This window comes from Chenopodium album, chromosome 3 (assembly GCF_948465745.1).
Source record: "Chenopodium album chromosome 3, dcCheAlbu1.1, whole genome shotgun sequence".
Lineage (NCBI taxonomy): Eukaryota > Viridiplantae > Streptophyta > Magnoliopsida > Caryophyllales > Amaranthaceae > Chenopodium > Chenopodium album.
The window spans coordinates 80227135-80250009 of NC_137836.1; the positions used below are offsets into that span (position 1 = coordinate 80227135).

The 22875-nt window shown below is 35.7% G+C and overlaps 1 protein-coding gene across 1 annotated transcript in view; it reads right to left on the reverse strand.

The window, feature by feature from the left end:
- LOC145624415 (midasin-like) overlaps nt 1–22875 on the reverse strand; it is a 47339-nt gene that overhangs the window by 15637 nt on the left and 8827 nt on the right. The window contains exons 12-45 of the mRNA XM_081677444.1: nt 22760–22856; nt 22547–22681; nt 22408–22461; nt 22149–22325; nt 21891–22016; nt 20041–21789; nt 19743–19783; nt 19439–19634; nt 19245–19343; nt 18854–19159; nt 17832–18022; nt 17686–17740; nt 13730–13880; nt 12165–12238; nt 11684–11831; nt 10893–10991; nt 10656–10756; nt 10419–10508; nt 10273–10338; nt 10003–10167; nt 9674–9881; nt 8707–9593; nt 6897–8459; nt 6443–6632; nt 6303–6368; nt 5502–5578; nt 5174–5422; nt 2339–2474; nt 2170–2255; nt 1986–2071; nt 1737–1878; nt 1566–1655; nt 793–916; nt 556–710 (exon numbers count right to left, since the gene is read on the reverse strand). Coding sequence (XP_081533570.1) covers nt 556–710; nt 793–916; nt 1566–1655; nt 1737–1878; nt 1986–2071; nt 2170–2255; nt 2339–2474; nt 5174–5422; nt 5502–5578; nt 6303–6368; nt 6443–6632; nt 6897–8459; nt 8707–9593; nt 9674–9881; nt 10003–10167; nt 10273–10338; nt 10419–10508; nt 10656–10756; nt 10893–10991; nt 11684–11831; nt 12165–12238; nt 13730–13880; nt 17686–17740; nt 17832–18022; nt 18854–19159; nt 19245–19343; nt 19439–19634; nt 19743–19783; nt 20041–21789; nt 21891–22016; nt 22149–22325; nt 22408–22461; nt 22547–22681; nt 22760–22856 — 8179 coding nt within the window. The remainder of the gene's footprint in view (nt 1–555; nt 711–792; nt 917–1565; nt 1656–1736; nt 1879–1985; nt 2072–2169; nt 2256–2338; nt 2475–5173; nt 5423–5501; nt 5579–6302; nt 6369–6442; nt 6633–6896; nt 8460–8706; nt 9594–9673; nt 9882–10002; nt 10168–10272; nt 10339–10418; nt 10509–10655; nt 10757–10892; nt 10992–11683; nt 11832–12164; nt 12239–13729; nt 13881–17685; nt 17741–17831; nt 18023–18853; nt 19160–19244; nt 19344–19438; nt 19635–19742; nt 19784–20040; nt 21790–21890; nt 22017–22148; nt 22326–22407; nt 22462–22546; nt 22682–22759; nt 22857–22875) is intronic.

The following is a 22875-nucleotide window of genomic DNA, read 5'->3' on the forward strand; positions in this document are numbered from 1 at the left end:
CTATCCCAATAGATGAAGTTTGGACTTCTGGCTATTCAAATCAATGTAAACACAATAAAAGAACAGAAAATCCTTGCAAGAATAGCTTCAGAGTCATTCAATATAAAGAAAGCAGTAAACATGTTTCTCTAGTCACGTTTGCCAATGCACAATTTCAATCATTAATATCTTTAATCACCAATTAGTAAAAATTATAAAAGTTGATATTTTGAAAATATATACCATGATGAATCTAACAAGATCCCACATGACTATATTTTTCATTACGTATAAATCACAAAACATGGTCAAAGGAAAGTGTGTGAATAGAGCTAAAGTCAAAATATGCCAACTAAAAAAAATGGAGAGAGTACTTGTACAATCTAAAAAATAAGGAGTTTAAAAAAAGAAAAATGATGTCATATCAGCACTTTTATTCTACAGTCTATTATCCTGTGTATTGTTCTTGTTTATGATTGAATAAGAAGATAACACTAGAGTGATGAGCAAATAGCATGAAATATAAAAAAAAAAAAAAAAAAAAAAATAGCATGAAATAAAGGGGAAGTACAGTACCTCACTTTCCAGTTCAAGTGATTGGCATTTATCCACCAGCTTCTGATGTTTGGAACTAAACTTAATAGCTGGATCCAGCTCGTCGCAAGCAAGCAAAAGGTGAAATCGCAGGGCTCCAAGTCTTAACCAGGCACAGGAAATGTGATACAGCAATACTGAAGACAAAACATTGTAAAATTCGTGTTTTAAGACTGTAGTAAAGATATAGATATATATAGAAATTGAGACAAACAGTACCCTCAAAGGAGTGTATATTATCAATGTCTTTGAGCAGTGGTTCAATAAATGGTTTCACAAGTGAAACAAATTTCTGATGTCTGGATAAACCCAAAAGTGAAAGCAGATTATCCATGTCATTTGGCTGCATAAAAACAATAAATAAAGGGTTAGGCAACCATATATATATATATTGTTACTCGTTGCACCTATAATACTTACTTGGAAAGCTAAATTAGTATCAGACATAGGTACAAAATACATAATTCCCTACTGACTGGATGAAAAAGTGGTTTACCAACTTTCTACACTGTAGACTTATCTCAATAACTGTCATTAAATTTAATTAAATAATCAACATTAATGTGACAGCTATCTTTTGATTCTATGAAGTAGGACGATCTATCAGTAAAGGGCAGAAGGCTCAATGTAATTTTTGAAGACTGGAGATTGAAGCTCAGGTAACCGGGGTGGTAAACACTCTATTGGCCAGTAATCTGTCAAGCAAATAACAATTCCAATAATCAACCTTTTAAACAAAAGTTCCCCTGCCCGAAGGCCCCACACTATCCAAGCTCCTCTCTTTTTCTTCCAATCCATACAGAGAGGAGATGACTAGAAATGGCTGTCCTATTGGTAAGAATGAAAAAAAAAAAAAAAGAAGTAAACAGCATATCCCAAGAGTGTCCCACATTGAATCAGCAGAAAAGAGCACTAAGACTAATTAATTCTACAGTATAACTACAAAGAGGTCAGCAGAAGGCTATTACATAAAGTATAAAGAAAGACATTACCTTGATCTTATTCCTTTGAAGTAACATGAGACTTGATTTAATTTTCAAAAAGTCTTCAGCAGTGAAAGACTTTCTATGGGAAGATATAATCTGAAAATAGAGGATCAATTAATTTAGGCAGATGCACTACAATCGCAAAGGAAATGATTAGAAGGTAAATATGTGGCATACCTGCAGCAACAAGTTACGAGCACCACACAAAAGAGAATATTGCAAGTCTGTATTAGGCACAATGCTATGCCAAATGTTTGATGAGCTAACCCTGAGCTTGAAGCAATGGAAATGATAATCCTTCATAACAAATGCAGCTTGCCTGCAGAAAATCCAGTAAAGTACACACATCAACACAGCAAACAATATATAGCGTGAAATCAACAGAAGAAGGTTAAGAAATAAATCCCATTAAAGAAAAACTCTTACAGCATATTTTGTACTGTATCTGTCTTCACTGGCTTAAAAAGCACATTAGGCAATATTAATTTATAAGCATTTGATCCATAAAGATCCTGAAAAAAGAAAGAATATTTCGTGATCAAGTTTCTAGAAAGAATAGTCGAGGTAGGACAACAAAACCTCTTTTCAGTAGACAGAAATAACAGAATACCTTTTTAGAGACTATGGGGAAATTCCACAAGGCGGAATGCCATGTAAACCAAGTTTCTAGAACAGAACTAATGATTTTATGGCCAACTGCAACACAGAGAAAGATAAAAATTAAGACATTAGCACCAGACTTGTGACAGGAAATGTGACACGAGTAGAATTCATTTGACCTTCTGGTGTAGGCGTTGATGCATCAACTATCCACAACATTTCTTGATGAGGAACAAAATCTAAGGGCGTCCGTGATGAGAAATTAATTGAGAAGCGCAAAGAATTTTGCATATCATCACGCAATCCAGATAAAAGCTGCAAAGAGATTCAAATTTAAAATGCACAGCATTGGGGGGAAACCAACTGGTATTTAATGACCTTTTACCTCTCAACAGAAGACTAAGAAACATAATAACCTAACAATTCCAAATGAGTTACAAAAGTTTGCATAAAATATCCTAACTTAATTCACCTTAACATCAAGCTAACAACAAGGATGAATTGAAATACTTCCTCCGTTTTTTTTAATATTGCACCACTTACCTTTTAAGGAAGTTTCACATTTATTGCACCATATCCATTTTAGGAAAAGAAATTTATGTGTTCACACTATAAATACCTAATATACCTTTGCTTTTCAACCCTTACTTTTATTTTGTGCATACAACCACATGGGCAACTTGGTATTTCTACCTTTCTCTCTCATCCTTTTTTCCAATCAATCAATCAATCAATCAAAGCCTTAATCCCAAAAGTGGGGTCGGCTAACATGAACCAAATTTGATTATTCCGTGTAGTCATCAACATAAATCTTTCTCCTCCATCCCTTACGATCCAAAACTTCATCCTCACGTAAATCCATGCACTTCATATCCTTCCTCACTCCTTCCAACCAAGTCATCTTTGGTCTCCCTCTTCCTCGTTTAATCCCTCCATGGTCCCACTCTTCCACTCTTCGCACCGGTGCACCCTCGGGTCTCCGTCTTACATGTCCAAACCAACGCAGACGATTTTCCCTTAGTTTATCTACAATGCCCGCCACACCTACTTTCTTGCGAATAACCTCATTTCTGATTCTATCTCTTAAAGTGTTTCCACACATCCACCTTAACATGCGCATTTCCGTAACCTCCATCTTTTTAATATGCTCTTTCTTAGAAGCCCAACATTCTGTACCATAGAGCAACACTGGTCGTATGGCAGTCCTGTAGAATTTTCCCTTCAACTTTAAGGGAATGCTGCGGTCGCATAACACTCCCGTGGCCGCTCTCCATTTAAGCCACCCTGACTTAATCCTGTGGGTCACGTCTTGATCAATGTCACCATTCTTCTGGATGATCGACCCTAGGTACTTAAAACATTCACTCATGGTCAAATCCTTTCCATCCAAACTCACCACTTCATTGCGTGTCCCCCTCTGAGTGCCAAAACGACATACCAAATATTCAGTCTTACTCCGACTTAGCTTAAACCCTCTAGATTCCAACCTTTGCCTCCATTGCTCCAACTTGACATTAACCCCATCCTTAGTCTCATCCACCAAAACGATATCATCTGCGAACAGCATACACCATGGAACCTCATCTTGAATTGGTCTAGTTAATCTCTCATCCTTTTTTCCACTATCAAAAAATATGTGCCAAACCCTTATGGTGCAATAATAAAAGAACAGAGGAAGTATATGTTTTCCTGATTGAGACCCAAGCCACAGGAGAGGGCAAGCAAGACCACACTCCATCAAAAATCTTGCATTAGAACAGATTCTTGGGTTTTGTGAATTATAACCCCAAATACCATAGTTAATTGGCCTATTAGAGAGAATTTTTAAGTAAAGGACTGATAGGTTTCTAAGGAAATTAACTTTTTCGAATTCAATTTTTCGACCTCTTTTCTTTGTTTAGTGCCTAGTTTACTCCCTTCGACTCTTACTACTTGCTACATATTTCAAAATCCTCAAATAATCCCGGAAAGAACTTATAACAAACTATTTTCCTTAAATTTATCTTTAAAGTAGAGCGAATAAATTGGGACTTCTCTGAAAGATTGTCCCAAAGCAAGAGTAACAAGAACAATGAGACAAAAAGGCATCATTATCTTAATAAGTAGTTGACCGTTAATTTAAAAAATTAGAAACAAAAGCAATACCCCTACTATTGTCATCATTATCATATAAAAAAGTCTAACATATAAATTTAGGAAAATTTGCAAATTGCAGCCATTTAAAGTTCGTATTTTGCAAATTGCAGCCATTTAAAAAAAAAATTGCAAATTGCAGCCCAAAAGTTAGTATAAATTGTAAATTGCAGCCCGATTCAACTTTTTCATCGGTTTACACATCGAAAAATCTTCGGTTAAGGTTTTAGAGGCCATTTTAGTCCTTAGGGACCCGAATTGAGCTCAGAATTAACAAAAAATTAACGTAAGTGTCTCATTTTTACAATACCCACAAATCGATACATTTTTGTTACGCAAAACGAGGCACTTACGTTATTTTTTTGCTAATTCCGATTTCATTTCGGGCCCTAAAACCTTAACCGAAGATTTTTCGACATGTAAACCGATGAAATAGTTGAATCGGGCTGCAATTTACAATTTATACGAACTTTTGGGCTGCAATTTGTAATTTTTTTTTTTAAATGGCTGCAATTTGCAAAGTACAAACTTTAATTGGCTGCAATTTGCAAATTTTACATAAATTTACAAAGATCTTGTTTTTAACAACCTTTCATAAACAATGTTATTCATATAATAATCCCCCCTCCCATAATACCTGGCTTAGCTTTCTTCGGCACATGTTATTAGGAGAATAATCATAGTGAGTTTGAGTTAAGAAAAGTATGTATATATTTTATAAAATGGTAGCTAATGAATTAATGTGAAACAAATCCACTAATTGCATAAAAAGTATCAATAATTAGCATATCCGTGAAAATAGCAAAAACATATATTATATTAGGCAGCACGTTTATTATAGATAGGAAGTTTTTTTTAAAAAAAAAAAGAAAATGGCATACCGATTGTAACTCTTTGGGATCAGCAAGAATGATTTCTGATAAATCTTGGAGCAAAAATAAATCCAGCAATAGACTTGTCTCATCAACTATAGGAAGTGTATCTATCCACGTCTCAAAACCACACCTATGGCTCACGATTTCAGGTACAATTATACAACAAGCAGAATTTCCAAGAGAATATCCAATTGTCTGAGATCTGCTATTTGCCTCCAGTACATTCGTTTCACATTCAAATCTTTTTAAAAGCATCTGCGCAAACCATCAATCATGTTAGCTTTTAAATAAGAAGGATATGCATGTGTGTGTGTGTGTAGTAAAAAAGACATACCTCATACATCTCCTGAAGTTTATCTGCAATGTCCCCCTCTTCATATCTCCCGAATAGAGAAGATGTCATGCAAACACCTATAGATTCCGAGGGGGAAAAAAAAGAAAGAAAGATAAAATGCTACTTGACTTCTACCAACCAAAGCAAAATACACAGAACAAAGAGAAGAGTCGGGACACAATATCCGACTTCAAAGTTGAAACACAAAGGCCTTCAATTTGATGTGTCCATGAAACAAAGAGCGAATTAGGCTTCCTTACAGAGGGTCTGAGGCAAATCCAATAAAAATGTTCTTGGCAAAAAAGTTATCCGATTGGAAAACTAAAATAAAATATCTTATATAATTCAAATAAACTCCTCTACCAAATGCAATTTATTTTAATGTAAGGTTTCTTTAAGGAATTGTGTCAAATCACTACTTTGAGTTTCTCTGAGTTACTTATGTAGGGCATGAAAGGAAAAAAAGGGAATTCCTTTGCATAACTCTCTCTCTCTCACTCTCACTGAACACTAGAGTTTTTAATTTTCAATTTTCCATGTTTCAATATTCATTTTCCTTGCAACACGTAGAGATACAAGTACAACACAATTTCTAAAATCAAAAGAAGCATGCAAATTTATTCCTTTCTTGAGAAAATCACACCTTTTTACAAAAATCATCATATATCCATTAAACAATGGAAGATTACCCCACAAAAATGAAGCACATAGGTTGTGAGACAATGGTTACTTCATTTGATTAAATCTGCATGTGTTAGCTTTACCAAAGATCACAAATAGTGTTAAAGGAACTTAGCCTACCTTGCATTGAAAGAAAACGAAGTTCTTGATTCGTTGATACAGCAGTTTCAACAATACGATCATCCACTGCAACATAAATAATTATCAGTAAAATATTCATACCCTACAAAAATAACTAACATATGTGAAAGTACACATACACTGCTTCTGTAAATGTTTTCTTGGCCAGACTAGCTTTGCAAAACCAATAAGTTGCTGGAGTTTATTACATATATCAGCAGAACAGGGTAAAGATGGATGGCCTCCATGTGCCCATAGCATTGACTTTTCGGAATTCAGAGAGTAAGGCAATCTTCTATGAAGACTTATCGACATCATATCAAAACTTTTCTACAGTATTGATAAACAGAATTAGTCACAAAACGAGCAACCAACAGGCTAAAAAGACTTTCACAGAAGAGTAAAATGTCTTGAAAGAATAAACAAGTCAGGGAGTATTCCCCTCACGCCCTCACCCCCCCCCCCCCCCCCCAAAAAAAAAAAAAAAAAAAAAAAAAACAAACAAACAAACATAAAATAAAATAAAATCTGTTTAAGTATGGGCCAGGGTGAAGAATCTAAGAAATTACATCATTTGAAAGAAATAGGACTTACAAACAAATTATTTGCTGCTTCAGGGAAAAAATCTCTCAATTTTAATGCAATCTTTATCAAAGCGCGCCAATGAACTAGCAAAGTTGTTAGCTCTGATGACACAAAAACATTCCAAAATAAGATGTGTTCTTCCAGAAGGTCAGTATATAATTGATGTAATATTTCAAACGATGGAGATTCAACAATCACATCAAGCACTTCTTTTTCCAGCTTTCGCAAAGATTTCACCAGACATCCAAATGATTTATCACCGAAGTTTTTATTGACCTCAGCATTCCATTGCCACAGACTACGCCTTAAAAGTCTAACACTCTTGATAGCATTAAAAAGACGTTTTCCAGAAGAACCTGATAATTTTGTGATAACTTCAGCAGACTCCAAAGAAAGAATTGGCAATAACTCCAGGTCAAATATAACATTTTGATGAGACATTTCATGGCGTTTTAGGAAGATGAACTTCCAGATTGGATGTTCTAATTCCATTCTAAGTAGATTCTCCAAACCCAAAGAACCAAAGAATTGACAGCAGGGCTGCAACTGGGAATCAAACCAGCTAAACCACAAAAGACATAGATCAAGATCACTTTTTTTAGTGACTTGATCTATGGCCCAATCAACAGCAAATAAAAGCTTCTTCTTGGTGAGCAGAATATCATATTCCTTTGACAAAATATAACTAATAGATTCACCGCTTTGACCTTGAGGGTACATTAATGTCTGCAACATCTTCAAGTCCAACAGATATATTGACTTGGAACCATTCGAGTAGACATCCTCCCTCAACATCTGATTCCTGGGAATGTATAGTTCATATGATGCACATTGCACCCCAAGATACTCCAGATACAGGCAGTTTTGTCTGACAGAAGCTTCGACTGAGTACCAGACATAATCCCGAAGTTTCAATGGCGCAGGCCACCCACCTGGCAAGCAAAGAGATAACCCTCCATTAGAGGCCTCTGTCACCTCCTTTGAACAAGAATCCCTCGAATTGACAATGAACTTTCCTCCAAGAAAAACAGAATCAAGGTTGGTCAAATAAGATGACTTTGCTTCTTGGACAATATGCCATCCTGCAGCTTCACCTAATGATGAAAGATAAGAATGCTCCCAGCTACAATGGAGACTCCACAGAACATCATTGCCAGTCATTAAAAGCTGCTCAAATAAATGAATCCATCGTCTCAGCTCAAGATAAGTAATTTGAACACCAAGGCACAGACCTTCATTCCTAGCATGCATATGAGCTTTTGCCATTGAATCAACTAACATCCCATTTGGAATGTTAAATAATGCAAGAAAGCTCTTAATATCATCTAATTCCAACGCCTGAATCTTTTCTTTGCCATCTACATCTAGTAGCCAATATGGATGCATCATAACAATCTCAATTCCTCTATTTCTCATTGCACGAGAAACATCACCTTGGCTTGGGTTAATGGTGAAAAACATCTGAAAATTAGGATGTGGGGAGAGTACCAAAGGTTTCCCATCCACGTTACCGCACTCATTTATAGTGATTGATCCTTCTGATTCAACTAATGAATTGATTCGGTCAAGAACCTACAATAAAAATAAAAAAATAAAAAATAAAAAAATCATATTAGTTTGACAAAGTTAAAATCGATCCACATGTATGGAAAACATAAAAACGACATTATAAAAACGACATTATTATTATTATATTATAAAAAAAAAAAAAAGGTAGTTTCAAAATGGTTGGAAGTTAAAACTGATAACCAAACTAAAGTTTACATTTTATTCTTATGTTTGCTACCAGATATGCAGTTCAACAAATAAAAAGGCATACCGTTGGATTGCAAAGATTAGCATCCTCGAGCACAATCCATTCTCCGTTCTCGATTGCCTTTATCAGTAGTCCAGTAGCCCACTCGAACTTTGCTGAAACTGGCCTTCCTTTTTGAATTTCCTGCAGCTTCTGAACTTTTTGCAAAAGTATAGACAAATCATTCAATGAACAAGACAAAGGTAGCAGATACCTTTCCAAGTCCAACACTAGAAGTTCAATAATTTCAACCAACAACGGTAGACTTGTCATCCAATTTTCACCATCAGCAGTATCAGATTTTGTCATGTGACCGGAACTTATATTAGATGATAAACAGAGCCATTTAGAAATCAGGTCTCTTCTTTCTCTTAAAAATTCATCAGCAGAAGAATCTAACTGCAAATTGCAGTACTCATTCATATAGCGCTCAACTTGAGATACAATAGAGTGGAAGTTCCTATAGGCATTATATTGCTCAAAGGACCCAAGCAACTCAGAAATGTCTGTAGCCGATGAAAGATTGATTTCATTGAGCACATTTCCAGTTAGTTGTGCAAGCAGCCTTATCAGTGATGTTTTGCCAGAAGATGTTGGCCCAACAAAAATTCCTAACCACTTATGCTGTATACATTGTGCAGCAGCTTCCAATGTATTCCTCAAACCTGGAAAAATCTTAAGCTCGCTACCAATGGTCTCAATGGACTGGAATTGATTCCTCTTAATACGAGTATTCCCGACTACTAAAAAGTGATCATCCACCTGTACACGTGGATAAGGGTTTATGGAAGGCTTTATCCCAAAAACTTCTTCATATAACCGCAATACCTCCTTACGATCTGCAGCAGTTCGCATTCTTTGCACATAAACAACATTTAGGAAACAATCGTTCTTAGAATTTTCAGATGAACCTGCAAAAGATAATTCTTTAGCAAACAAATAACATGTTTGTATCAGAAATACTTTAGGTATACTTGAAAAAAAAAAATACCTTGAATTATCTGACAGGAGCGAATGATGTCACGCAGATTGAATTCCCATGGAGATCCCTGCTGCGCAAACTTATGACATACCATAGTCTCTTCATACAATCTCTTATTGAATGTAATCAATCGCACAAGTATGGACTCAGGGATTGATGGAAAGAGAGAACGGCATATAAAATGATAATCATGTTCACCTAACTCGTCCACATAAACCTAACAAAGACCAGGTCCAAAAGAGAGGATAATACGGGCATAAGCTATTTTGCAACATTTATTTCAAAGAATCTAAAACAAGAACAATAGGTATACGGTTACTGCATACATAACCACATACCTTTGTGAACCGATTAAGAAATGATTTTGGAAGACCCTTCCTCCCACCACCTTGACAAGAGGGGTTCTGACAAGCAAAAACTCGGAAGGAAGATGGACACTTGAAAGACTGGCCCAACTCTGGAATAAACACCTCAGCTCGATGGTCCAAAATAGCATTCAGACCCTGAAATAAAAAATCTCAGTGAGAAGGAGAAAAACACTCAAGAAAAGCTACACTAGAGCCAAAACTTATAAACGATAAGAACACAGAAATGAGAAATCTATATGCCTCCAAAACAGATTGCTGAGCTAAGTTGATCTCATCCAGTAAAACCCAAGATCCCTCCTTCAAGGCCTGCGAACAAAAATCATAAACAATGTTATTATTACTGCAGTCTAACTGAATAATCTACCATGAAAACAAACTTCCAGTACCTGCAATAAAATTCCATCCGACCAAGCAAATTGCAACCCTTCTTCACTCTCAATAGGCAAGTCTGAACCCAATAGGTCCATAATATCAGTCTGCAACAGGTCAAAATGAAAATAACTTATAATGCAAAAGCAACAAATAAAAAAAACGCAACGACACAAGAGTAAGAAATGCAAAAATATAAAACATATAGGAGAATATATATGGAGCTCAAAAGAGGCTAACAGCGCAATTCTAACCTGTTCGGACAGGTTGATACGTACAACCTTGTGGCCTGAAAACTTTCCAATGGCTGAAATCAAACTTGTTTTTCCAACACCAGGGCTACCTTCCAACAGCACTACATTTGGTAGAATAAATTAGGAAAATCGGCAGAATAACAAATTAGCACCAAGCTATGGTGGGGGAGGGGGGGAGGGGGGTGGGGATAACAATATTTATAAAAAAAAATAACAATAATAATTAAAAAAACAAACCAGGCTTTGAGAGTTGCATAGCACGCAAGACTCGCAAGACATTCCTATGTGTAGTAGGAGCCAAGAACTCAAATCCACTATTTTCCACATGAACGCCACCTACACAGAAATATATAAAGAACATGGTTTTTAAAACAGCTAACAGTGCACAATTAATTTAACTGAAAAATGCATGCAGGTCCGATCCATCCTATAATTCATAGTTTCACAGAGTTACATATCAGTTAACACAAAATCAAGTGCAATGCAACAATATCATGATCAATCCATAATAGCAAACATGAAATTTTGAACATTACAAATCATGAGGAAATAAAGAAACAACAAAAATAAGAAAGGAATGCTGACAGTCATAATCAACGAAGATAAGGAGTGTGTCAAAACATGCTTTACAAACTTACAGTACCAAATATAACAGAAGATATGCAAATAAACTATATAGACTATCAAGTCACATAGCTCTTACAACAAGACCCAAAAAAAAAAAGCCAAACAAGATGATTGCCAGACCAATCTTCTTACCTTACTCCTAATTCATACCAAATTACAGACCAGATATGAAGAATTTGTGACATGTGAGAAGGTGAGTTTACAATATTACATGGCAATAATTTCAAACAAATTTCTCCAATTTTTCATAAGAGCTATAAAATTCTTCTCCAAGTAAATGATAAATTAAATTTTTTTTTAAAAAGAGAGCTTATATTATCAGGAGAGTAACAGAAAGGAATGGCACAACAATACATGACAGGCAACAGATTAGTTGCAGAAAGAAATTAAGCAGTAAATACCTTTCGAAATATAAAATGGATGAATGCCAAAAACATTGTCACATTGCATCTCCTCGGGTATTGAAATATCCACATCCCTGCTAATATCAGCCCATCCATAAACTTTCATCTGAAGTAGCTCTGAATCAATCACAGAGGAATCATCTGCCTGTAACAAACAACTTAAATGAAATTGCAATTATCTTGAACCAGCAACAGTATAGCTTAGTAAATCATAAACAATATAGAGTACCAATGAGTACTGCAGAAACGTAACCATACATAAAAGATAATTCAAAGCACAACAATCCATCATGAGGTCTTAAATTCTGACTACTACCAACGTACAGGTTATTTTTGCACACTTTTGAGGCAAGAATTCCTCACATGAGTTAAGTTAAAATGGTTGTGTTAATTTGGGACTCAAGAGTACCAAATCCATTCCCTTACAGGAGAGAGAGAAACGAGAGATGAGACAAGTCAAGCAGAACAGTAAGCACACCTTAAGCTGTTTCACAAGAAAGGCAAGGCATCTGTCTCTTACTTCAGACGCTTCGTTCTTCAATATACCAGTGCCTGGCAAAAAAAAGAAGAGAAACAAACATAAGTGATTAGCAGAAAGAAATAATTTCATTACGTAAAGATAATATCACAGAATTTATATATTAAGTAAGAAGTAGAAGAAGGCAAGCTTATGGGATCAGACATTAGAGTTTTATATAATCTGTCAATGTAAATGACGTAAGCCCATAGGTCATCCTGCAGGATGTTAATAGGGTTCAAAACTTCAAACCATTCAAGACTAAAGCAGCCATAGTCAGCTATAAATGTACATAGCACTAATGTACTTGGGAGACAAAATGAGTTTAAAAAAAATAATAATAATAATAAAAATAAAACACACACAATGAAGTTAGAATCATGATTAACTATGCTAGATGGTTTTTTTTTTTTTTTTTTTTTTTTGTGGTTCTTGACAGATTACTCTAGCTCATGAGAAACATAAATATAAGAAAATAGCAAATAAAGGAAGAACAAATAAGAGAGATCTAAAAGGAATAAACATCAGAGAGAGAGAGAGAATATGGGGGGGGGGGGGGGGGGCATCAGAGAGAGAGAGAATATTGGGGGGGGGGGGGGGTAAGCAGAGTCAAAAAAGGGTCCTGAAAAAATTTCCTTTGTTCTTTTGTTCAGAATACTTGCCCCATCATATTTACACCTTTTCCCTCACTCTTACTTTATCTACTTTTTCCTTAGATCTACTAACTTTTTTTACTCCATCTACCAACTCTCTCTTTTCACAATTTTCCTAATCTACGTATCCACAGTAGCTGAGTCAAACTAAAAAATGGAGATAGTTTGTATGTCCTTTCACTTAGATTAGTTATATCAAAATAATTAATAAAGCTAGAGTGTGCCCCGGTAACGTAACATACTTCCTCTGTTTCATATTAGTTGATATATTCCTTTAAGCACTTGTCAATGTATGATATGAAATATCAATATCTTCAATAATCAATAGGCAAACATTAATTTATAGAAAGTATATATTGAGATAAATCTAACAAGACCTCAAAATACTATGTTTTCTTAAGTATAAACCACAAAACAAAGACAGTAACTTATGTTAATAGTGTCAGAGTCAAAACATGACTACTTTTAAGAGGCAGAGGAAGAATTAACTTCTCTGACTTATTTATTGTTGTTCTCTAAGAGTTACTACAATTTATCATCTCTTCTTTGTTTCCCTTTTCAGGGGAATATAAGATTATACTATATTCGTCATGAGCATATTCTATTTAAAAGAGAACAAAAAAATCGCAAAATAAACAGTATATCCTTACAAAAAACAAAACACAATTTAGTCGTCCAGTTGACTTTTTCTAATGAATTTTTAAATATAATTGAAGGTTGAACTATGTGTGCAGCTAGTACAAGTTAATTGTATCCATCTATGCAAACCCCTACCTATCCCTTCTCCATTTTATGATATTTGAAAAAAAGGTAAGACCCAATCTTAATTCTCTAGAAAAAAGATAATACAGTAAACAAAAACTAAAGACATACCCAAGCTCAGTCCATCAAGCAAAACAAGGAAGGCCCCATGCAAAAACGCAAAATTAGGATGTAAGCTCTTCTCTGTCTTTGAAACAAAGTCCAACCACGCTAGAAGGTCCCTCACAGTAAGCATCCTTCCTGCTTGTATTTGATTGAACCACTGTAGAATGATAAAGCATGTGTTAAAATCATAAAAAGGTAAATAGTGCATTGTACTATCTATATTTGACAGGAAGAGGAATGATTCATATATCAAAACAAAGACGCAAAAACAGCATCTTCCAAATTTGATAAAGAACATGTCAATCTAACTTGAATAGCTAAAAGATTATAAAGCTTAAAACAATTACTACCTCTGTTATTTTTATGATGTACCCACTTTCCATTTTGAGGAGTTTTATATGATGTACCCAATTTTAAATAATTCTACTTTGGTTAGCACATTTTACAATCTTATCCCCTTACACACAGTAATTTACATCTATTCACACATTGTCTCTAACTGAATCCACCTTTCTCTTACACCCCCTTACCTCTCAACTATATCTCTCTTACTTTATCCAACTTGCTCTTACACCCAAGTACCTTTTTACTACATCTTTCTTACTTTATCCATCTTTCTCTTACACCCACTAAGTCTACAATAAATGGGTTTATTAATAGAAAACAGAAGTTGTACAATCAGCCGATGCCATAAACATGCTCAAAGGAAAGAATACGACCCCTTGTACTCGTAAACATGTACATATTTACTCTACCTTCCCACCTCAGATGCTCAAGCAATGGCTAAAATGAAGGAGAGCTCAAAGGAAAGAATACGGCCCCATATACTTCTCTTTTTGGATCTTATCCAACATTTTTGTCATAAGAATTTGCTTCAAATCATCTATTGTGATTTAAGAGACAAAAGAAATCAGATGTTATGGTACCGCGTACAATGTTTAGTTGGCCATAATTTGGTGTATGTGTTTACATTAAAGTGCCATAATTTGATAAAGTGCCATAATTTGGTAAAGTTACATTAAAATGCAATAATTTTATAAAGTTACATAATAGAAGCATTTTCTTTGGTGTCCTTTCCTAAGAAGGCAAGGGTTTGTAGGTGCTAAACTGCAAATCATTCACTGCTTGTTTGGATACACTATCAGGAAGGAAAAGAAGGGAAGGGGTAGGGAGGGGAAGGAAAATAAGGGGAGGGGAGGGGAGGGGAGGGAAGGAGAAATCGAACCTTCCTTGTTTGGATAAAGGAGAAAAGGGAGGAAGGGGAGGAGCATTCACCATTTTTTTTTTTTTTTATTCTTAATCAAAAATTATATTGTAGTTATTTTTATTATAATTTAAACCTGATAAAAAAAATAAATAAATAAATTGATTAACGTCATTAAATTCAACCAAAAACAGATAATTTAATATCTTACGCTATTCCAAAAAAATATTATGTACAGCAATCTAAAATATCAAATTGATTTTCATACAGATTTTCCAGAACTGATTTTCAAACAAAAACCTTTTAAAAGCACCATTTTGCGGGAAAAAAAACCTTTTAAAAGCTTTTTGGTTTAAAAAAAAAACCCAATTTTTAACATTTTGGCAAAAGAAAACCCGATTGTAAATTTTTTTTGTTAAAGGAAACCTAGTATCCCTAATTTACTCAATTAAGCTCTAATTTTTTTTAATTAACTTCTAACACTTACTTAACTATTTAATAATTAAATTAATTTATGAATTAAAAACAAAAAACACCACTCCACCACCATCCAGCCACCCTCTTGCCTTTTCAAATCACCTGGCAGGCTTCTTCCCCAACTGAGCCACTACGTAGAATCCTCTACCGGCCACCCTCGGCGACCCATCTTCAACGGCAACAGGCAAACCATTCAGCTTTACTCTCGTTCGCTACTTTCTCTCTCCTCCTTTCAACCTCCATCTCCCCCCTACCGCCCACCAAACTCCTCAACCCCACTGGCAGCATTTTTTGTGGTGGTGGGTTGTCACCATTACCAAACCTGCCATTACCATCTCCCCCTCCACCAAACTCTTTAACCTCAAATGGAAGATGCCCACCTTAATGTTTTCTCTCTCCTAAGAAGATTCACAGTGATAGGCACACCAAGTAACCTGACATTATCAACATGGATGCTTCCTTTCACAAATGCTTTTTTTTATTATTAATTACAAATAGCTAGAATCAGAGAACATCTCAAGGTTAGGGCTTAGGAAGGCGGGTGGTCGCTGGTGGGGATAAGGGGGATCTTGGTGATGGGTCCGACGGGGGAGGAGGTTGCTTCCAAGGGAGGGGGGGAAAGGAAGATGGTGGTTGGCGGGTGGTGATTTTTTTTTTAAAATTAAATTTATTTATTAAATTAACAAGTGGGTTAAAGGGTACTTAGAAGGAATAAGAGAAAATTAGTGAGTAATTAAGTAATTAGAGAGTAATTACGTAAACAGGTTTCTATTTGCGAAAAAAATAAACCTGGTGGTTTTTTTTTACCAAAAAGCTTTTAAAAGATTTTTTTCCGCAAAATGGCCCTTTAAAAAGGTTTTTTTAACAAATTTTCCAAAAAAAAATAAACAAATTGGAGGATAAAATTCGTGAGAAGCAGAGTAGAATAACATGTTGAATTATTTGGCCTTTACCTTGAAAATTCAAGAAATTGAAAGAGATGAATTAGGAATGTCAAAACCCTAGAAATTTGGGGCAAAAAATTCGTGAGAAGCAGAGTAGAATAACATGTTGAATTATTTGGCCTTTACCTTGAAAATTCAAGAAATTGAAAAAGATGAATTAGGAATGTCAAAACCCAAGAAATTTGGGGCAAAATATCGTGAGAACAGTATGGAGGATAGGGGTGTAAATGAACTCATACCGTGAACTACTCGCGAACCGGTCAAAGCTTGGTCAAAACTCGTTTGTTAAGCTAACAAACAAGCTTGAACAAAAAATTTAAGCTCGTTAAATAGATGAACAAAGCTCGAAAAACATCATGTTCGACTCGGTAATGTTCATGAACAGCTCGTTTAAGTCCATTTTCAGGTTTTTACACGACCAATTAAAACTCAATCAATTTATGTATTTTTTATTCATACATACTAATTATATCATCATGTAAAGGCATGAAAGCTCCGTCATTATCTTAGTCTATAAAAAGAATAAAAAAATCTTATATAAAATTACATGGATGTGTTAAAATTTGAAACAAACAATTTTTTAAATGATAAATTAGGGTTTGTTTATTTTATCAAGCCCGATTTAAACCCGTTTAAGCTCGAACTTAAACTCAAAATGCAACCGAGTACGTTCGTGAACAAAGCTCGAACAAGCCAAATTCTTAACGAGCCCAGCTCGAACAAGATTTTTAAAAGCTCGTTCAAGCTCGAGATAGTTCGAACATGAATAATTCTTATCAAGCTTAGTTCGAACAGACTAAAACTCGGCTCAACTCGGATCGTTTGTAGCCCTAATGGAGGAGGAGAGAGAAAAATAATAGAGGAGATTCAATAAAGTATTCCAGCTGTCTATTGTTTTCCTTCCAAATCTTTTCAAATTTGGAAGAAATTTGGAAGGATTTTATTCTTTAACAATTAAATAAAACTTTTCCCTTCATTTCCCTCCCCTCCATTTCCCTCACCCCCTTAATTGGCTATCCAAACAATGGATTTAATCCCCCTCCCTTTCCCTTCTCTTCCTTTCCCTCCATTTCTTCTTATCCAAACAAGCTGTATAGAAATTAAAGAGATGTTGTTTGCATATAAAATTATTGGTTTTTTCACAAAGACACCTTATCCTCCTACTTTGTATTATTTTCTACAATGTTACTCCGACTCTTCACTTTACCTACACTATCTGTGTTGAATACTTGACTCTTCATTTTACCAAAATCACACAAAACTTTCATATAACGAGTGTCCCTAACACTTGCACTACTATAAAATAACTCCATCATTGAGATCAACAAGAAACATACCTCCCAGAAATGTACAAGAGGGTTCAAAAAACAATGGAGATTGGGACTTAGGAACCTGTACAAGAAGATGAAATAAAGTCATTTAAACATAGAAACAATCAAACAGATATCTCAAATCCTCCAAGAGTCCAAGTAAACCAGCATACCTTTCAGCGATCCCTCTCAACTCATCTAAGTCATCAACAGGGGGAACCCATATCTCAGTGAACCTATTCCGAAGTGCTGGAGATAATTCTTTCTTACCAAAATCCCCACCAGGATTCATCGTAGCGAGAAGGAAAAAATCATCAGAAGCTGTTATAGTCTCTAAACTAGGTCCTCCCTTCTCGGCCAAAGACTGCACAAAGTAGAAAATAGAATTACTTAAGCATTTCAACAACAGAAGAACCTATTCTACTTCCCTAAAAAAGGTCTTAAAAGGACTATTTCATACTGTGGATTACAGTAAACCCAATCATATGCCTCATTTTCTTTACAAGGTAGTTACAAGTGATGCATGAGAAAGATTATATTCTAACGATGGGTTGAGCATTGTAACCCAAAATGTATGCTAATACGGAAGATATTCCATTATAACAAACCAAATAAGTTTTAACTAATGATTATCATTCTTGGTGACAAGAGAACAATCCAGTAATCTCACGAACAATATAATAACCGTTCTTAATAGAAAATATGATATTAAAAAACTGGTTAGAGTCACAGTGAACGTGGATGGCTGCAACTAATAGACCTCTCGGTCTTCCCACGAGCCAAATTAAGAGTGAGAGGTAGCAAAATGAGTAGGAGGCCCAAGTGACCAACGGGACATACTTATGCAAGTCACAAGGACTCAATTTTCATCGTCTGGATTTGTGGTTTTGAATGGTTCAGAAAAGAGTATTGTGTCAGTGTTGATCCATAATATTGTTATTCCCTGTGTCAATGAAGCCTTTCTAGTTACATAATTATTAAAAAAAACTAAAGAAAGAAGCCCTTTGAACTTGGTAAATCCACAGCATTAGAGAACCAGGATCCTAGTTATATTGAGAATCATGAGAAAAATCTAGCCACATACTGAACAAGAAACTCTAAGCTGTGATGATCTACCACCAAAATAAAACGAAGCAACAGCTACTGCAGCAATGTAGAATATGCACAAAAGATTAAACAGATTTATAACACTCACTAGTTTCCTATCTGGCTCAAGCACACTATTCAACCGTTCCAGCACACTATCGTCAGCTAAAGAGATCTCATCCACAAGAAGTAAGTTCCCGTTCTTCATAGCTTGTACTAGTGGTCCATCTTGCCATACGAAAATTGTTTGCCATTGCTGATACAGCTGAGATAGCTCTGCTTTCGTTTTTTCAAAAGAAGCAAGATCATTTTCATGCCCATCAGACATAGAGACCGGAGTATGTTTACATTCATCCAAAACTTCTCCCAATTGCTTAAGAGTAGAAGGAGCTTTGCCAATATCAGTAGAAAGTTTCTGCACCCACAAATATAATAATTTCAAAACAAGAGCCTTTTTTCCATATAATGGACGCATCATCAGAGATTCAAAGGTACCATACACTATCAAAATGGATTGAAGCCAATGAGATCACTAGGTGTTCAATCAAATTCTTGAATTCTGATGCTATCCTTGACCTCTCGCGAACTGGATAGAATCCCTGTCAATAATAAATCCAAATACATTAACAGAGTAATCAACATGTAGAAAATCTAAAAATCGGATCAATTAAATGAAAGAAAGCTAAACACAAACCCCAATAAAATCAGAAGTTTCTGTGTACTGATGACAGTTTAAGATATGCAGTTTGGCACTCAAAGCCATGCTCAGTAGCTGGCACACGGTAGTCTTTCCACCACCAGTTTCACCAACAAGCAGTACAGGCTCCTTTAGCTGATAACAGCGTTCAATAAGGAAGTAAAGCCTCTGCATACTTTTAGTCCAAACAATACTGCAGCAATCAAGATTTTTCATTTAGGCAACAGTGATAGAAAAACTAATTGAAGATACTGAAAGACGGCTATACAGAATGTAATAAGTAAAATATATATATACGTACTCTCCAACATTTTCCTGAAAAGAATTCATCTCTATAGATCCCTGAAAAGTATAAACATAAAATTTAGAAGAAAAAGATACTTTTAACTTTACTGACCCCATATATCATTAGCACAATTGAATGTCAAAGCACACATAAAAACAGTAAAAAGGCACACACTGATTTGTGACAACTGGTAAATATAATTAGTATCAAAAGGAAACAGCATCGTGGCTATCACAGAAAAGATCAAGGGTAAAATGTAACAGAAATTATGTAGAGGACCACAATTTTTTAGTTAAGACAATAAGTGAAATACCTGTTTATACAATTCATCTTTCTTGAGTTTAACACGCAGATGCTTTTCCAAAACTTCCTGCACAATATTCTTCTCAATCTCATCCCTGAGCCTCTCTGCCAAAAGGAAATAGCCATCTTTGGCTAAGTCTTCATACGAAGTTCCATACTTACTGAAACGGTTAGCCCATCGAAATAAATCTCGCGGAGTAATGAATCCATGTTTTCCAGCAAATACTTTGCTCTTCTGCCTCCGTAGCTGTAGTTCCTTCATAACTTCAATCATTTTATTCGCATAACTGCGAGGAATTTTGCATTTCTTCTCTAATATTTCAGTTAACTCATCATCTGGGATATCATTAACATGTATCTCAACAAAACGGTTACGAAACGCACGTGAAAGCATCTTCCGGCCACCATAAAAAGTTGGAGGATTTTGAGTAGCAAAAAGCATAAAATTTGGGTGAGCACGCACAGTTTCACGCAGCTCTGGAACAAAAAGTTCTCGATTATCATCTAGCAATCGATTCAATGCTTCTAGGACGTCAGAAGGTGCAAGATTAAGCTCATCCAAGACAATCCAATGTCCATAACGAACGGCCTTAACCAATACACCTTCATGAAATACAAGTCTCCCACTGGCATCAGTAATATACGATCCTAAATACTCCTGCAGATCAGTATGTTCATGATTATTTATACGAACAAACTCATGGCCAGTTTTTGCAGCAAGATACTGCACAAGACTAGTCTTCCCACTAGAGGTTGGACCCTGCAAGAGAACAGGATATCTTTTTATGTAAACTGCTCGAGCCAAACTCCTTATATGCTCCTCAACACTTTTAGTTATTACGTACTCTCTCAGAAAGTGTTCAGATCCAGGTTTTTCTTTGATGTTCAACAGTTGCTCCAGAGGGATAGGTGGTGGTAGGTGTTTATGGTCTCCAAGCAAGAATGAAATAATTCTTTCATTCATCATTTCAGCACTGCGATCCTCCAATAAAGTCATAAAGAACATGCAAAATCCATCATACACTGCTCTTTTAAAACCTAACTTCCTTGCTTTTCTAATGTATTCTAAAGCCCGATAAAGAGACCTCAAACTATATTGAGGCTTCTGGTTGGCCCCATCCTGCAGTTTTTCTTCAGATTCCTTTTTAGCCATCTTATAAAACCGTACAATCTTATTTGCTAAATCTTTATCTGTGTGCCTGTCATCAAGAAACTGATTAACAAAGAGAGTCAAGTCCTCATCTTCCAAAACATCATCTACAAAGTATTCTGTAAATCTACTTCGCAAAGAATATGGCAAGTCCCGTTTCCCAGCATCAGTTGCGGGATTCATGCAGGCAAACATGCGGAAGTTAGAATGTCTATCCACGACAACACCATTTTCCGCTAAACATAGTGAACCACTCTCTCCATCAAGGACACCAATGATTCTCTGCAATGTCTCAGGAGGAGCTAAATTTACTTCATCTAGCAGAATCCACTCGCCATTTCGCAGTGCTGTAACAAAGGCTCCTTCAACAAATGAAAATACCATTCCTGATGAGCCAGCAAGTTGATTGCGTGCTATTTCCACTTTCTGAGACAAATTTTCCCAGAGCCCCAAAACTCTTTCCTCCAGAGGTCTCTTTCGCTTTGTTCCAGACCCACACCTCCCTATACGAACCACCCTTTCGACACCCTTCTTAAAACCAGTCAACAGTTTAGTCCAATTCTTGTCGTTCACAAGCTTTTTCAACAGAGCAAGAAAATCCTGATTATCCTGAAAATACAAAAATAAAATTTTTTTTTTTTTTTAAAAAAAAATGTGTCAAATCAGGGTTGAATAGGCAGCTTAAAAAGCACTCAAACATATACCAATACCTTTACAGAGAATGTAGTCATGAACAAGCTCTCAAATTCCTTGTAAAGAGGTACACATATATACTGAGGATCCACTGGTCTAAAACCCCCCAACAAGTCTGCCACATCACTCTGCTGACTTAGGTTCTGAAATATCAAATAATACCACATGAGACAACGAATAAATAAGACCAACCTACAAAGATTGCATAAATAAGAAGAAATTATGATTGAAGACATTATCTAATCGTAGCACAAAATATGCAAATCCTTAAATACCAGAACAGTAAGTTTTTGACCAAGTCTTGTCGCCAGATTCTGCACAAGTGTAGTTTTTCCAGTACCAGTTTCTCCAACCAAAAGAACAGCCTCGTTCCATTTAACAGCACATGCTATTCTCTCAAGTACATGAAAAGAGCTGCGAATTTCCACAAAGGGTTTCCTTTCATGGAGAAGCTGCAGAGAAATAGAATATCTTTTAATTCAGGAAAACAAACATACACTTCCATTGACACAAGAGCTAAGCATATCAACTTACATCTTCTTTTTTTGGCAGAGTGACCCTTCCAATTTGTACAGCTCCAATAAAATCCTGTTTTTATTTAGGTTGTCAAAGTTAAATTACATATTAAACCACAAAAATAAGCTGGCAAAAGATCGAACAGAACAAGAATGACCTTGAGAACAGGTCTGTTAAGACAATATAGGGCTTCCGCTTCTGGAACAGGCACCGCCCACATCTTTGCTATGTTCCTTACAATATTCAGTCTGGTACCTGGTGACGCTGCATTGACAGCAAATACATCGACAGCCTGTAATGCAAATGTAACACAGATAAGCTAGCAACCCAAAATAGATACAGAGTAAGCTTAAACAGTCAAAGATCAAACCTCCAGATAAATCATGCGACACAAGTCAGCTGACAGACCATCAAAGCTGAAGCTGAAACCAGAACCAGCGATTCTTTTACACCACTTCAGCAGATCCCTGTTGTTGAAAAAAGATG